The sequence below is a fragment of the Macaca mulatta genome, chromosome 16, assembly GCF_049350105.2.
Source record: "Macaca mulatta isolate MMU2019108-1 chromosome 16, T2T-MMU8v2.0, whole genome shotgun sequence".
Lineage (NCBI taxonomy): Eukaryota > Metazoa > Chordata > Mammalia > Primates > Cercopithecidae > Macaca > Macaca mulatta.
The window spans coordinates 85,658,253-85,675,746 of NC_133421.1; the positions used below are offsets into that span (position 1 = coordinate 85,658,253).

The 17,494-nt window shown below is 46.0% G+C and overlaps 1 protein-coding gene across 3 annotated transcripts in view; it reads right to left on the reverse strand.

The window, feature by feature from the left end:
• ACOX1 (acyl-CoA oxidase 1) overlaps positions 1-17,494 on the reverse strand; it is a 62,568-nt gene that overhangs the window by 1,489 nt on the left and 43,585 nt on the right. For 2 of the 3 annotated variants that reach the window (XM_015120333.3, XM_028835544.2), the window contains 11 exons: positions 16,083-16,243; positions 13,788-13,895; positions 11,876-11,995; positions 11,618-11,733; positions 9,210-9,379; positions 5,101-5,263; positions 4,460-4,650; positions 3,397-3,576; positions 3,174-3,279; positions 2,895-3,038; positions 2,151-2,357 (listed from right to left, as the gene is read on the reverse strand). In XM_015120333.3, coding sequence (XP_014975819.1) covers positions 2,151-2,357; positions 2,895-3,038; positions 3,174-3,279; positions 3,397-3,576; positions 4,460-4,650; positions 5,101-5,263; positions 9,210-9,379; positions 11,618-11,733; positions 11,876-11,995; positions 13,788-13,895; positions 16,083-16,243 — 1,666 coding nt within the window. 3 annotated transcript variants of the gene reach the window in all.

A 17,494-nucleotide genomic window follows, 5' to 3' on the forward strand; every position in this document is an offset into this window, starting at 1 on the left:
TTGTAGAGATGGGGGTTTACCACGTTGGCCAGGTTGGTCTAGAACTCCTCAACCCAAGTCATCCACCCACCTCAGCCTCCCAAAGTGCTAAGATTAAAGGCGTGAACCACTGTGGCCAGCCTGTGGTTATTACTACAGAGTCCTTATCTTTCAGAGATATGCACTGAATTATTTATGGATAAAATTATCTGATGTCTTAGTTTATTTATTTATTTATTTATTTATTTTGAGACGGAGTCTTACTCTGTCTCCCAGGCTGGAGTGCAGTGGCGCGATCTCGGCTCACTGCAAGCTCTGCCTCCTGGGTTCACGCCATTCTCCTGCCTCAGCCTCCTGAGTAGCTGGGACTACAGGCGCCCACCACCACACCCGGCTAATTTTTTTTTTTTTTTTTTTCCTGAGACGGAGTCTCACTCTGTCGCCCAGGCTGGAGTGCAGTGGCCGCATCTCAGCTCACTGCAAGCTCCGCCTCCCAGGTTTATGCCATTCTCTTGCCTCAGCCTCCCGAGTAGCTGGGACTACAGGCGCCCGCCACCTCGCCCGGCTAGTTTTTTGTATTTTTTAGTAGAGACGGGGTTTCACCGTGCTAGCCAGGATGGTCTCGATCTCCTGACCTCGTGATCCGCCCGTCTCGGCCTCCCAAAGTGCTGGGATTACAGGCTTGAGCCACCGCGCCCGGCCAATTTTTTTGTATTTTTAGTAGGGATGGGGTTTCACTGTGTTAGCCAGGATGGTCTCGATCTCCTGACCTTGTGATCTGCCCGCCTCGGCCTCCCAAAGTGCTGGGATTACAGGTGTGAGCCACCACGCCCGGCCATTTTTTTTTTGAAATGGAGCCTCGCTCTTGTTGCCCAGGCTGGAGTGCAATGGTATGGTCTTGGCTCACCACAACCTCTGCCTCCCAGGTTCAAGCAATTCTCCTGCCTCAGCCTCCCCAGTAGCTGGGATTACAGGCATGCGCCACCATGCCCGGCTAATTTTGTATTTTTAGTAGAAACAGGGTTTCTCCATGTTGGTCAGGCTGGTCTCAAACTCCCGACCTCAGGTGATCTGCCCACCTTGGCCTCCCAGAGTGCTGGAATTACAGGTGTGTGTCATTGAGTCTGGCCCTGATGTCTTAGATTTATTTCAAAATAGTCCCCAGGAGGACGGGGATGAAGGTCCAGATAAAACACAACTGGCCACGAGTTGACAGTCATTGCTGCTAGACAAAGGGTGTACCAAAGAGCACTATGGAATTCTCTTTTTGTATATTTTATTCCATTTGTGTGTGTGTGTGTGTGTGTATATATACTTTTTTGTGTGTGTGACAGTTTTGCTCTTGTCGCCCAGGCTGGAGTGCAATGGCACAAACATGGCTCACTGCAACCTCCGCCTCCTGGGTTGTCCTGGGTTCAAGCTGAGGCAGGAGAATTCCCAAGTAGCTGGAACTATAGGCGTGCACCACTACCGCCTGGCTGATTTTTTGTATTTTTAGTAGAGATGGAGTTTCATCATTTTAGCCAGGCTAGTCTCGAACTGCTGACCTCAGGTGATCCGCCCACTCGGCCTCCCAAAGTGCTGGGATTACAGGTGTGAGCCAATGCACCCAGCTTATATATATATATATATATATTTTTTTTTTTTTTTTTTGAGACAGAGTCTTTGCTCTGTCACCCAGGCTGGAGCGCAGTGGCGTGATCTCGGCTCACTGCAAGCTCCGCCTCCTGGGTTCACGCCATTCTCCTGCCTCAGCCTCCCGAGTAGCTGGGACTAGAGGCGCCCGCTACCACGCCTGGCTAATTTTTTGTATTTTTATTAGAGACGGGGTTTCACTGTGTTAGCCAGGATGGTCTCGATCTCCTGACCTTGTGATCCGCCCGTCTCGGCCTCCCAAAGTGCTGGGATTACAGGCGTGAGCCACCGTGCCTGGCCGCTTATATATATTTTTAAATGTTCAATTCATTATCAAAAATTGAAATTGATTAAGACCCTGGTTACTGTGGGATCAACCCAGTTCCCTTCTGAACCTGTTGCTCAAATAAAGTGACTGTCCTAAGTGGCCACAGTACTTTCAGAGCTTTCACAGATAAATCCCTTTCCAAAGGTCTTTCCTGCTTCAATATTTAAGTGAAGACTTTTAAAAAGGTGCAAAGACACTGGATTTTTACCTCTGTTTTGTTCAGTGGGGAGTTCTTAGCCCACTCAAACAAGTTTTCATACACATTTCCATCATAGCGGCCAAGCACAGAGCCAAGTGTCACATCCTGAAAATCAAATGCATCAACCAAAGCAACAGCATCTGAGCGAATAAGAGTGAGTAACTCCTTTACACGCGGGTTTACTTGCATAATCTGAGACTCTGTCATGATGTTCCCCTAAAAGAGACCAAAATAAGCAAATAAAACATATATATGTATACAGATAGACATAATTATATGCATATACAGCTATAAAGCAGACAGCAAATTTTCTTTTTGAGACTGAGTTTCACTCTTGTTGCCCAAGCTGGAGTGCAATGGCGTGATCTTGGCTCACCGCAATCTCTGCCTCCTGGGTTCAAGTGATTCTCCTCCCTCAGCCTCCCGAATAGCTGGGATTACAAGCATGCAATAGCATGCCAGGCTAATTTTGTATTTTTAGTAGAGACAGGGTTTCTCCATGTTTGTCAGGCTGGTCTTGAACTCCCGAACTCAGGTGATCCACCTGCCTTGGCCTCCCAAAGTGCTGGGATTACAGGTGTGAGCCACTGCGCCCAGCTATTTTTCTTTCTTTTTTGAGACAGAGTCTTGCTCTGTCGCCCAGGCTGGAGTGCAGTGGTGCTCATTGCAACCTCTGCCTCTAGGGTTGCCCGCGCCCGGCCAACAATTACTTTTCTTAACAACAAAAAAGACTTGTACTTAGAAAATACTGACCTGAAGGAAATCCCCTGCGTTCTGACTGATTCCATACAGAGAATACAGCAGACATAAATTCCTTAAGACAGCTTCAATGGCTTTATCTTGAATTTTGAGGAGTTTTTCTGAAAAGAGCTTAACTACCACATAGTGGCAATGTGCCTAAGATTAAACAGAAAACACCTGAGTTTGAGAACCTTAGAAAAAGATTCAATACACAGTGACTAGGGTTTCTGCACCAGAAAATGCGGGACGCTGCGGGGCAGGGAAGGGGAAAAAGAGAGAACTACCACTGACCTCACTTGCTCGAACAAGGTCAACAGAAGTTAGGTTCCATGCTACCTCCTTGCTTTTTCTGTGAATCACTTCTTTTTGAAGGTTTTTTGCAGCAATTTCTACTAATCTGTTAAGACACAGATTGGAGGTCTGAGGAAATGATCAACAGTACTCATGCCTTCTTGTCATCTATCAGGGCCCCAGCCCCTCTGCTGTGTATTCTAGCTCTTGAGGGAGAGCTCACCTGGCTGCACGGAGTTTATATGCTTCGGTTAAGCTTTCGGGGCTATTGATATCCACCATGGTCGGCCAGACTGCTACCTGCTGTGGCTGGATGCGTTGACTGGGCAGGTCATTCAAATAGGACACCATGCCACACACCAACTTTCCTGAGTGCACCTGGTCATAACTTTTCATCAGGAACCTAAAAATCACCAGTAAACATGCTTTTAGTAACTACTTTTTCTTTTTTTTTTTTTTTGAGATGGAGTTTTGCTCTTGTTGCCTAGGCTGGATGAAGTGCAATGGCCAGATCTCAGCTCACTGCAACCTCCTCCTCTCAGGTTCAAATGAATGATTCTCCTGCCTCAGCCTCCCAAGTAGCTGGGACTACAGGCACCTGCCACCATGCCTGGCTAATTTTTAATATTTTTTTTTTCTAGTAGAGACAGGGTTTTATCATGGTGGCCAGGCTGGTCTCTAACTCCTGACCTCAAGTGATCCACCCGGCTTCGCCTCCCAAAGTGCTGAGATTACAGGAGTGAGCCACCACACCTGGCCTTTTTTTTTTTTTTTTTTTTGATGGAGTTTTCACTCTTGTTGCCCAGGATGGAGTGCAATGGCGCAATCTTGGCTCACTGCAACCTCTGCCTCCCAGGTTCAAGTGATTCTTCTGCCTCAGTCTCCCAAGTAGCCGCAATTATAGGCATACGCCACCATGCCTGGCTAATTTTTTTGTATTTTTTAGTAGAGACAGGGTTTGACCATGTTGGTCAGGCTGGTCTTGAACTCCTTACCTTGTGATCCGCCCGCCTCGGCCTCCCAAAGTGCTGGGATTAGTCATGAGCCACTGTGCCCAGCCCAGTAACTCTACCCTTGATACAACTTCAAGCTATTTAACAGGTGCGTCATACTCTCTAGCCTCACCACGAAATAAAAACAGTGAGTCAGAATGGAAGGTAAAAGTATACCTTTCAGGAACAAATATATATATATATGGTGACGAAAAACCATGGGAACAAGAACCTAGGAAGAGGACTAGAACATTCTTATGAACAGATGGGAGGAACTGTGGATTTGACTCTCACCTAGCCGTCTGGAGCATCATGACAGTGTTTTCTCCCTCAAAGGTACAGCTTGGGGTGAAATTGACATAAATATTTGGAAGACCACTGCAATGAGAATAGCCATGCCCACCACAAGCCATCCGACATGCTTCGATGCCAGTGTTTGCAGTCCAGGAGGTGAAAGCCTTAAGTCCAGCAGTGAGGGCATGAAGCTAAGAGGACAAGCACAAATCTGTCAGGACATTTGTAGTGCGGAGAGCCCGAGAACCAATGAGAAAACACACCCCTCCTCTAACATCCCGGCCACTGTCAAAACACAGCTGCCACACATGCAAACTGAAGAAGCACAGCTGTCCGACTGGCCAGAAGAATGGAGAACACTACCCACACCCATCTGAGCTGCTCTACTTGGCTAAAAATTCACCACTTACATTTCCTTGATTGACAAATAATCAACATGGTACAATATTTCTGATAACACTAAAAATACTTAACAACAAACCCCACAGTTCTTCATATCTGATCTACTTTCAACCAGAAGAAGTTCTCAGAATACATAATTCTTTTCAGGAAATCCCAACATCTAGTTATCTCTGGACATCGTCCAACAGGCAACCATGAAACAGAAGGGTGCCCACGAGTGAATGAGACCAAACTCGTACCTCAGGCAGTTCACTCAGGTCCCCTTGACCAATGCCTTCATTAATCCGGTGATAGGTCTCCTTCATGTATGCGCCCACAAACTGGAAGGCATAGGCAGTGGCCAGGAGTGGAAAGAGTTTATACTGCTGGGTTTGAAAATCCAAAATCTGCGGTTCTGGTTCACTACATGACATAGAAAAAGAATAAAATAGTAAGTAAATGTTTATACAGAACTTTCTATATGCCAGGTTCTAATCTAAGCACTTGATATTTTAACTTATTTAGTCCTTATAAGGGCACTGTGAGGTAGTTACTATTACTATCCCCATTTTACAAATGGGAAACCGAGAGGTCAAGAATCTGCTTGAGGTCACACAGCTCATATGTGTCAGGTCTTAGATTGAAATTGGGGTTTTTTTTTTTTTTGCGATGGAGTCTCCCTCTGTCACCCAGGCTTTAGTGCAGTGGTGCGATCTTGGCTCACTGCAAGCTCCACCTCCCAGGTTCAAGCGATTCTCCTGCGTCAGCCTCCCACAGTGCTGGGATTACAGGCATGAGCCATGGTGCCTAGGCTATTTGGCTCCCTAAGACCATGATCTAATTACCTTGTACTGTGTAGGTTGACAGAATTTTCTAGCTGCAAAGTCCATATCTGTCCTAGTCTTTCCAGTATAACTAAGAAAACCATAGCTCATAGCAACATACAAAACCAACGCTAGACAACCCAGTAAGAAGGCAATGCTGAAAAGCTCTGCTCACCAGATGGCTGAATACACTGTATTTTGACCACAATTTTGGAGAACACCCAATAGAGGGTGTTAAATATTTTGAAGTGTAAGAATTAGCAAGGGTCTGATTGTATCAACTCCTTTATTCCTTTTTAAAAATGTAATTATTATTATTATTTTTTGAGATGAAGTCTCCCTTTATCACCCAGGATGGAGTGCAGTGTTGTGATTTTGGCTCATTACAACCTCCACTTCCTGGGTTCAAGTGATTCTCCTGCCTCAGTCTCCCGAGTAGCTGGAATTACAGGCACCCGCCACTATACCCGGCTAAGTTTTGTATTTTTAGTAGACGTAGGGTTTCACTATGTTGGCCAGGCTGGTCTCGAACTCCTGACTTCAAGTGATCCACCCACTTTGGCCTCCCAAAGTGCTGGGATTACAGGCGTGAGCCACTGCGCCTGGCTTTAAAATTTAATTAATTTTTAATTTTGTTGAAAATAGACCAGCCTGGCCAACATGGTGAAATCCTGTCTCTACTAAAAATACAAAAATTAGCCGGGCATGGTGGCGTGCGCCTGTAATCCCAGCTACTTCGGAGGCTGAGACAGGAGAATCACTTGAACTCAGGGGGCGGAGACTGCAGCAAGCTGAGATCGCGCCACTGCACTCCGGCCTGGGCAACAGAGTGAGAATCCATCTCAAAAAAAAAAAAAAAAAAAAAAAAGACGAAAAGGAGAGGGAAGGGGAGGGGAGATGGAATCACAAGGTAAGGAGTTCAAGACCAGCCTAACCAACATGGTCAAACCCTGTCTCTACTGAAAAATACAAAAAAAATTGGCCAGGCATGGTGGCACATGCCTATAATCCCAGCAACTTGGGAGGCTGAGGCAGAAGAATCACTTGAACCTGGGAAGCAGAGGTTGCAGTGAGCCAAGATTGTGCCATTGCACTCCATCCTGGGCAACAAGAGTGAAAACTCCATCAAAAAAAAAAAAAAAAAAAAAAAAAGGCCAGGTGTGGTGGCTCACTCCTGTAATCTCAGCACTTTGGGAGGCCGAGGCGGGCAGATTACGAGGTAAGGAGTTCAAGACCAGCCTGGCCAATATGGTAAAACTCTGTCTCTACTAAAAAAAAAAATATTAAAAATTAGCCAGGCGTGGTGGCAGGTGCCTGTAGTCCCAGCTACTTGGGAGGCTGAGGCAGGAGAATCATTCATTTGAACCTAAGAGGAGGAGGTTGCAGTGAGCTGAGATCTGGCCATTGCACTCCATCCAGCCTAGGCAACAAGAATGAAACTCCATCTCAAAAAAGAAAAAGCAAAACAAAACAAAAAAAAAGTAGTTACTAAAAGCAGGTTTACTGGTGATTTTTAGGTTCCTGATGAAAAGTTATGACCAGGTGCACTCAGGAAAGTTGGTGTGTGGCATGGTGTCCTATTTGAATGACCTGCCCAGTCAACGCATCCAGCCACAGCAGGTAGTAGTCTGGCTGACCATGGTGGGTATCAATAGCCCCGAAAGCCTAACCGAAGCATATAAACTCCGTGCAGCCAGGTGAGCTCTCCCTCAAGAGCTAGAATACACAGCAGAGGGGCTGGGGCCCTGATAGATCCTCATAGATGACAAGAAGGCATGAGTACTGTTGATCATTTCTTCAGACCTCCAATCTGTATCTTTTTTTTTTTTTTGAGACGGAGTCTCGCTCTGTCGCCCAGGCTGAAGTGCAGTGGCCGGATCTCAGCTCACTGCAAGCTCCGCCTCCCGGGTTCACGCCATTCTCCTGCCTCAGCCTCCCAAGTAGCTGGGACTACAGGCGCCCGCCACCTCGCCCGGCTAGCTTTTTGTATTTTTTTTAGTAGAGACGGGGTTTCACCGTGTTAGCCAGGATGGTCTCGATCTCCTGACCTCGTGATCCACTCATCTTGGCCTCCCAAAGTGCTGGGATTACAGGCTTGAGCCACCGCGCCCGGCCCCAATCTGTATCTTAACAGATTAGTTAAGGAGACAGGGTTTCACCATGTTGGTCAGACTGGTCTTGAACTCCTTACCTCGTGATCCGCCCGCCTCGGCCTCCGAGAGTGCTGAGATTACAGTCATGACCCACTGTGCCCAGCCTCTCCTCTCCTCTTAACAGATTAGTTAAGGAGAGGGGAGGGAAAGGGAAAGGGAAAGGAAAGAAAATAGAGACAGGGTCTCGCTATGTTGCTCAGGTTGGCCTCAAACTCCTAGGCTCAAGTAATCTTGCCTCGGCCTCCCAAAGTGCTGGGATTACAGGTGTGAGCTACCACACCTGGCCAATTTCTTTATTCCTTAAGAGTAAAAAGAGTATCAGGGAGTATCAGTGAAAGGCAGTTGTAGGAATAAACTGTGGCCATGAATGCAAAAGGGAAACAAATTTAATGTCACTTTCACCATGCACAATTTATAGTTGCTAGTAGTAATCCGAACTTTCAAATTGCCTTTAATGTGTTGAACATTTCACAAAGTTCAAGTAATATTATTACTACTTTTCTTTTTTTTTTTTTTTTTTTTTGAGACGGAGTCTTGCTCTGTAGCCCGGGCTGGAGTGCAGTGGCCGGATCTCAGCTCACTGCAAGCTCCACCTCCCGGGTTTAGGCCATTCTCCTGCCTCAGCCTCCGGAGTAGCTGGGACTACAGGCGCCCGCCACCTCGCCCGGCTAGTTTTTTGTATTTTTAGTAGAGACGGGGTTTCACGGTGTTAGCCAGGATGGTCTCGATCTCCTGACCTCGTGATCCGCCCGTCTCGGCCTCCCAAAGTGCTGGGATTACAGGCTTGAGCCACCGCGCCCGGCCTACTTTTCTTAAAAGGTTAAAAATAATAAGGTGAGTATTCTCTTTTTTTCTTTTTTGGCAGTCACTGATTATAGCAAGGGTGGTTATTTCTATCTTTCCTCTTAAGAAAAGGAAGCCTAGGCCGGGCGCGGTGGCTCAAGCCTGTAATCCCAGCACTTTGGGAGGCCGAGATGGGTGGATCACGAGGTCAGGAGATCGAGACCATCCTGGCTAACACGGTGAAACCCCGTCTCTACTAAAAAATACAAAAAACTAGCCGGGCGAGGTGGCGGGCGCCTGTAGTCCCAGCTATTCCGGAGGCTGAGGCAGGAGAATGGCGTGAACCCGGGAGGCGGAGCTTGCAGTGAGCTGAGATCCGGCCACTGTACTCCAGCCTGGGCGACAGAGCGAGACTCCGTCTCAAAAAAAAAAAAAAAAAAAAAAAAAAAAGAAAAGGAAGCCTAGATACAAAATTACAGGCCCAGTTATCACCCTAGCCAATTTTGCAGTGCCAATGCATCTTCTGTATTGACATTTGGGAATTCTGGGATCTGAATGGGGTAAAAACTAGGCTTTCGGTACTGAGCCCATCTAGGACCCTACCCTTACCCTGGCTTGATTTCAGACTGGTGCCTCACAGCGCTGTATCGGATGGCAATGGTGCACGCCTTAGACAGAGCCCGAGCAGCTTCTCCCACAAGGAAGGACCTGACAAACACCATGGTCCCGTAAGTCAGCTTGTTACTCAGTGGTTTCACGTATGTGCCATCAGGCTTCACCTGGAAGAAGAACGTGGGACTGATGCTTCCTTTTTTTAAGTCCAAGAGGCAGTTCAGTGATTCTCAAAGTACAGTCCCTGGAATAGCAGCATCAGCATCACCTGGCAACTTGCATGAACTACTACATCTTAGTCCCCACCCTGACCAACTGAATCAGAAACTCCGGGGTGGGGCCTAGCAATCTGGGCTTTAACTGGCCTTCCAGGTGATTCTAATGCATGCAAGTTTGAGAATCATTGGTTTAGCAAATCAAAATATATCCTTCAACCCTGCTAACTGCTTCTGATTTCACTGTCACAGTAAAAGCGGCATCAGAGTGGGCATGATGACCACGCCTGTAATTCCAGCACTTTGGGAGGCCAAAGCGGACAGATCAAGAGGTCAGGAGTTTGAGACCAGGCTGAACAAAATGGTGAAACCCCGTCTCTACTAAAAATACAAAAATTAGCTGAGCGTGGTGGCACGTGCCTGTAATCCCAGCTACTCAGAAGGCTGAGACAGGAGAATCATTTGAACCCGGGAGGCGGAGGTTGCAATGAACTGAGATTGTGCCACTGCACTCCAGCCTGGGTGACAGAGTGAGACTCCATCTCAAAAAAAAAAAAAAAAAAAATGCCAGGCACAGTGGCTCACACCTGTAATCCTAGCACTTTGGGAGGCCAAGGCAGGAGGGCCCCCTGAGGTCAGGAGTTCGAGACCAGCCCAGCCAACAGGGTGAAACCCCACCTCTACTAAAAATACAAAAAAATTAGCTGGGTGTGGTGCCGCATGCCTGTAATCCCAGCTACTCGGGAGGCTGAGGCAGGAGAATTGCTTGAACCCAGGAGGCGGAGGTTGCAGTGAGCCAAGATCACACCACTGCATGGGTGACAAAGCAAGACTCTCTCTCAAAAAAAAAAAAAAAAAAAGGCCGGGCGCGGTGGCTAAAGCCTGTAATCCCAGCACTTTGGGAGGCCGAGACGGGTGGATCACGAGGTCAGGAGATCGAGACCATCCTGGCTAACACGGTGAAACCCCGTCTCTACTAAATAATACAAAAAGCTAGCCGGGCGAGGTGGCGGGCGCCTGTAGTCCCAGCTACTTCGGAGGCTGAGGCAGGAGAATGGCGTAAACCCAGGAGGCGGAGCTTGCAGTGAGCTGAGATCCAGCCACTGCACTGCAGCCCGGGCGACAGAGCTAGACTCCGTCTCAAAAAAAAAAAAAAAAAAAAAGCATCGGAAGGAAAAATGCATTATTACCTGTTTTTTTTTGAGACGAGTCTCGCTGTGTTGCCCAGGCTGCAGGGCAGTGGTGCGATCTTGACTTACTGCAACTTCTGCCTTCCGGGTTCAAGTGATTCTCCTGCCTCAGCCTCCTGAGTAGCTGAGATTACAGGTACATGCCATCACACCCAGCTAATCTTTGTATTTTTAGTAGAGACAGGGTTTCACCATATTGGTCAGGCTGGTCTTGAATTCCTGACCTCATGATCCGCCCTTCTCAGCTTCCCAAAGTGCTGGGACTACAGGCATGAGCCATCGCGCCTGGCCTTATTACCTCCTTTATAAGACAGAGTCTCACTCTGTTGCCAAGCTGGAGTGCAGTGGCACGATCTCTGCTCACTGCAACCTCTGCCTCCCGGATTCAAGAGATTCTCCTGCCTCAGCCTCCTGAGTAGCTGGGACTACAGGCGCACGCCACCACGCCCAGCTAATTTTTTTGTATTTTTAGTAGAGACGGGGTTTCACCATATTGGTTGGCCAGGATGGTCTCCATCTCCTGACCTCATGATCTTCCTGCGTCAGCCTCCCAAAGTGCTGGAATTACAGGTGTGAGCCACCGCACCCAGCATTTTTTTTTTTTTTTTTTTTTTGAGGCAAGGTCTCACTGTCATCCAGGCTGGAGTACAGTGTGGCGTAATCACAGCTCACTGAAGCCTGGACCTCCCACGCTCAAGTGATCCTCCCACCCCAGTCTCCCAAGTAGCTGGGACTACACATGTGTGCTACCATGCCCAGCTAGATTTTTTAAATTTTTGTAGAGATGGGTTCGCACTATGTTGCCCAGGCTGGTCTTGAACTCCTGGGCTCAAGTCATCCATGCACTCAGCCTCCCAAAGTGCTGGGATAACAGGAATATGCCAGTGTGCCGGCTGTTATTACCTTCTAAAAGAACAGACCATTCTAACCCTATTGTGAGCAACAGCCACTGCAACCCCACTGTTTGATGCCTCTGCTTCTATTTTCTATCAAAACATACCTGGGCATACTTCATCAGCATGTTTTCTCTGGGAATACGATAGTTGTCCATTTTGAGGTAGCCATTGTCTATCTCATCATAACCAAATTTGGGGCCGATGTCGCCAACAGTAATTCCTACCACAGATGAAAGGACAGTCATGAGATGTTTATGCTCTGGAATTTCTGGCTTTCGCTCCACCTCTTCAGTTGGGCATTCTACCTTTTAAGAAAGTGTTCAGTTTCATTTTCATCTCAACATCAGATGAACAGTTCTTACCTGGCAAAGGCTTATGGGTCCCAATTTCACGAATAGGTACAATAAAAGCATGTAATCCATAGCATTTCCCCTTAGTGATGAGCTGGGCAAGAACTATTGCATGATTTGAAGTCTTTCCAACTGTAATATAAAAGGGAACAAGAGAGGGGTGAGTAAACGTTCGTACATTTTTAAAGGGTAGAAAAAAGAAGAAAGAATATGTTAAATCTAACACTAGACTAAACCAATAGTATGTGTCCAGAAAGCCTTTCTGCTGACAGTATCACACTTAGCTTTCAGAAAGAAATTCCCTTAAGCTAATAGTTATTACTTTCTTTTCTGCTTATTTCTCATGCATTTACATAGAGAAAATTTTAGGATAAAAATAATAATATTAATTTAAACTACTTCCTTGTTATCCCTTAAGGCAGTGCTGTCCAAAACAGTAATCACTAGCTACATGTGCCTTCTTACATATAAATTATAATTAAATAAAATATACAATGTGAATAACAAAATCCTTTAACCACTAACTGTATCAGAAATATATATTCCAAGATAATAACTCAGAATGGAATAAGAAGATATAAAAGTTTCGGGTCAGCTGGGCACGGTGGCTCACACCTGTAATTCCAGCACTTTGGGAGGCCGAGGCAGGCAGATCACGAGGTCAGGAGTTCGAGACTAGCCTGGCCAATATGGTGAAATCCCATCTCTACTAAAAATACAAAAATTAGCTGGGCTTGGTGGCGTGCACCTGTAGTCCCAGCTACTCAGGAGGCTGATGCAGGAGAATCACTTGAACTGGAAGGTGGAGGTTGCAGTGAGCCGAGATCACACCACTGCACTCCAACCTGGGCGACACAGTGAGATTTCGTCTCAAAAAAAAAAAAAAAAAAAATTGTGTTAAAGCTATTTAAATTTTTTTCTTTTTTTTTTTGAGACGGAGTCTCGCTTTGTCGCCCAGGCTGGAGTACAGTGGCATGATCTCGGCTCACTGCAAACTCCACCTCCCAGGTTCATGCCATTCTCCTGCCTCAGCCTCTGAGTAGCTGGGAATACAGGCACGCACCACCACACCCGGCTAATTTTTTGTATTTTTAGTAGAGACGGGGTTTCACCGCGTTAGCCAGGATGGTCTCGATCTCCTGACCTCGTGATCTGCCTGCCTCGGTCTCCCAAAGTGCTGGGATTACAGGCGTGAGCCACCATGCCCGGCCATTTTTTTCTTTTAAGAGACAGGGTTTCACTCTGTCACCCAGGCTGGAATGTAGTGGCATGATCACAGACAGTAGCTCACTGCAGGCTTGAACTCTTGGGCTCAAGTGGTCCTCCCACGTCAGCCTCCTGAGTAGCCAGGACTACAGGTCTATAAGTATGTGCCACTATGCCTGGCTTTCCCCTCTCTCTCTCTCTCTATATATATATATATATACACACACACACACACACACACACACACACACACACACACATACCTCTCTCTGTCTATACACACACACACACATACACATACACACACACACACACAACCACACACATATATTGTTTGTTTGTTGGGTTGTTTTTGAGACAGAGTCTTGCTGCGATGCCCAGGTTGGAGTGCAGTGGTACAATCTTGGCTCACTGCAATCTTTCCGGGTTCAAGTGATTCTCCTGCCTCAGCCTCCCGAGTAGCTGGGACTACAGGTGTGCACCACCACACCCAGCTAATTTTAGTATTTTTAGTAGAGACAGGGTTTCAGCATATTAACCAGGCTGGTCTTGAATTCCTTACCTCAAGTGATCCGCCCACCTCAGCCTCCTGAAGTGTTAGGATTACAGGCGTGAAACCACCAAGCCTGGCCGACGTTCTCATAAAAGCTCTACATTCTAAGCAAAATCTCATGACAAACCTTCAAAACATCCAATAAATGATGAAAAATTCACTTACGTCCACCAGGCCACCATTTAATGGAAGTCACAGTAGGACTGTTGAGAATGAACTCCTGGGTTTCAGGGTCATATGTGGCTGTGGTTTCCAAGCCTCGAAGGTGAGTTCCTAAGGAGATAAATTACACTGACTTCAGTTAAGAGATGGGGAAAAAAATAGGCACAAGGAAAAATTTCCTACACAGTCCTTTAAACTCTCATATCTCAGAGAAAAACAAAATCTAACAAAAAACACCAGTAGATGAGCTACAACTGGTTGACAACCAAGACACTGAATTTCCCACGCTATCTGATGGTTTTCCATTAAGTTGAAAATCTAAGTGCCATGCATGTTCCATTTCTGTATTTGATTTGTTACATTTATTTACAGCAACTGAAAGAAAATATAAAGGCAACTTAGAATCACATTTTTAAGATCACAATATATGAATTTAACAGGGATGTTAACTGTCTTTTTAAACCCATCTCTGAGTTGCAAGTATGCCAATTTCAACTCATATGTATTGTGTTAACCACACCAATTCAACATTCTCGAATTCTGTACTAATGAGAAGAATAAGATAACATGTGAGAGGAAGACATTTCAGCCAAAATTCTTACAAATTAAAAATGTATGGCTGTGCGTGGTGGCTCACGCCTATAATCCCAGCACTTTGGGAGGCCGAGGCGGGTGGATCATGAGGTCAGGAGATCGAGACCATCCTGGCTAACACGGTGAAACCCCGTCTCTATTAAAAATACAAAAAATAGCTAGGCATTGTGGTATGCGCCTGTAGTCCCAGCTACTCAGGAGGCTGAGGCAGAATTGCTTGAACCCAGGAGGCAGAGGTTGCAGTGAGCCAAGATTGTGCCACTGCACTCCAGCCTGGGCAACAGAGTGAGACTCCGTCTCAAAATAAATAAATAAAGAAAGAAAGTATAAAAGTATAACCATTATTGGGGAAATGACCTGGAATGTGACTTCAAAAAATTCCTAAAAAGGTCCAATAATAAGGTCTCAGTTGACCCTACAGATTTCCAATAGCAGGCCTAACTTAGTCCTAGCTGGTTCATTAATGCAGCAAGGAAGAGTTTCCAGTTTCTTATGTGTACTGGGATAGATAGGGTCTTATGTTTCAAATCTTAACATAAATATACCAAAACTATTTGAAAAGAGTTATAGAAAAATGTTCTAGGTGGCAGTCTCTACAAAACTACTGACTAAAGCAAATGTTGGGAACCTTTTACCTATCTGCTTTCATAATGCTAGACCTCATTAAACACACTTTGAAACATTTAGAAGCTTCCAAGTTGAATAACCAACTTACGTGCAATCCACAACTTTCACAGACATCTTTCATCAAAAAAGCAGCTTTTACAGAAGAGCAGATAACATTAAACAGAACAAATAAGGACGAAATGTTTTCAAAAGCACAACTGAAACAAATAGTATTCCACTTGGAGTCTCATGAAAATCCTGTAAAATACTATTCAGCACCAAATAAAAAGCAGCAGCTGTACAGAAATAAGGAGCAAGTGGCAAATACACACTAGACCAGTTTTTCTGAAATATTAGAGCAGAAAAAGACAAGCCATAAGCAAATGAATGGCAAACATGGATTCAATTCAGAGCAGATACAAAGAGGAACAGCGGCCACCTCCAGCCCACCCAGGTGCATGAAGAAAGCAGGTGGGGGATGGAAAGATCAATGAAAGGTGGAGATAGTGTCTGAAACCAAATGCCTGCCAAGTTTGGCTTATCTTGGTTTTTTTACTCTGCAGTCAAGTCACTTGTAGAACTACTGACTGACTCAAAGTATAAATAACTCCAAGGCACAAAATGTCACACATTTCATTTATAAGCTACTCATTTCCCTCAAGCAAATCCAAGGGTACAGGGTACACAAACTATTATTTGTGTTTCTTCTGGAACTTGTACAAGTTCATTAAGGTACCAATAACAAAGGTAATCAGATAGTAATGAAGAAAAAAACAGTTTTGAGTTGTATATGCACACAGATTCCATACAACCTCAGTAACATTGAAAGCCACTTGGCAAATAAGACCTGACTTGTAATTCTTGACCCTCTGAAGGGGAACTATGGCATAAAAAAGACAATCGTTTTATCACTATGATAGCCTTTAACTCCCACTGACCAAAGCAGTGTTTATACCAAAACCTGAACTCTGCAAAAAAAGCTCATTTAAACAGACCACAGAATATCGACACGCCATCGATGGTACATGGTGGGCACTCCACACATGGTAAGTTCACAGGGGCCCGCCCAACCCAGAAGGTAGACTGAATACTCCATACCATGACCCATCTCTGTCTGGGCATAAGTGCCAATGATCTCCAAGTTCCAGGCGGGCATGAAGAAGCGCTCCTGCTGCTCCGCAGTTGCCTGGTGAAGCAAGGTGGGCAGGAACATGCCCAAGTGAAGATCCAGAGGCTCAGGCCGCCCTCGGTGCACAAAACTTCGAGGAAATATCAAGGATGGGCATTTGAGAGAAGAGTCATCAGGTGTAAGAGAATCAGCAATTTAAATAGAGCAAGGAAAGGAGACAAAAAAAAACTTAAGTATGAATTAGTTGCGTGCACTTAATCATAGATGGGAGCACTGTCCCTTTCTGTATTACTTTATAATTCTTGTTAATTTCCATTTTTCCGGAGTCAGCAAGGAGTATGAGGAAAGGGATTGGCTACTGATTCCAAAGTCAGTGCAGTACAAAACCACACGTCCAAGACAGAGGATCCCAGCCCAGGAATTAAATCAAAGGAAATAAAGAAAATTTGAGAGGCCAGTGCAGTGGCTCACGCCTGCAATCTCAGCACTTTGGGAGGCCAAGGCGGTCAGATCACCTTAAGTCAGGAGTTCGAGACCAGCCTGGCCAACATGACAAAACCCCGACTCTTCTAAAAATACAAAAATCAGTTAAGCATGGTGGCACCAGCCAGTAGTCCCAGCTATTTGGGAGGCTGAGGCAGGAAAATCACTTGAACATAGGAGGCGGAGGTTGCAGTGAGCTGAGATCACGCCCACTGCATTCCAGCCTAGGTGACAGAGTGAGATTCTGTCTCAAAAAAAAAAAAAAAAAAAAAGAAGAATTGGCCAGGCACAGTGGCTCACACCTATAATCCCAGCACTCTGGGAGGCCAAGGTGGGTGGATCATCTGAGGTCAGGAGTTCAAGACCAGCCTGGCCAACATGGTGAAACCCTGTCTCTACTAAAAATACAAAAATTAGCCAGGCGTGGTGGTGCACACCTGTAATCCCAGCTACTGGAAGGTTGAGGCAGGAGAACTGCTCCAACCCAGGAGGCAGAGGTTGCAGTGAACCAAGATCACATCACTGCATTCTAGCCTGGGTGACAGAGTGAGACTCCATCTCAAAAAAAAAAAGAGAGAGAGGAAGAGAGAGAGAGAGAGAATTTGAAAAGTTGTATACGGCCAGGCATGGTGGCTCACGCCTGTAATCCCAGCACTTTGGGAGGCTGAGGTGGGCGGATCACCTGAGGTCAGGAGTTGGGAGACCAGCCTGATCAACATGGTAAGACCCCATCGCTACTAAAAATACAAAATCAGCCGGGCATGGTAGCACATGCCTGTAATCCAAGCTACTTGGGAGGCTGAGGCAGGAGAAATGCTTGAACCCGGGAGGCGGTGGTTGCAGTGAGCCGAGATCACGCCATTGTACTCCAGCCTAGGCAATAAGAGTGAAAAGCCGT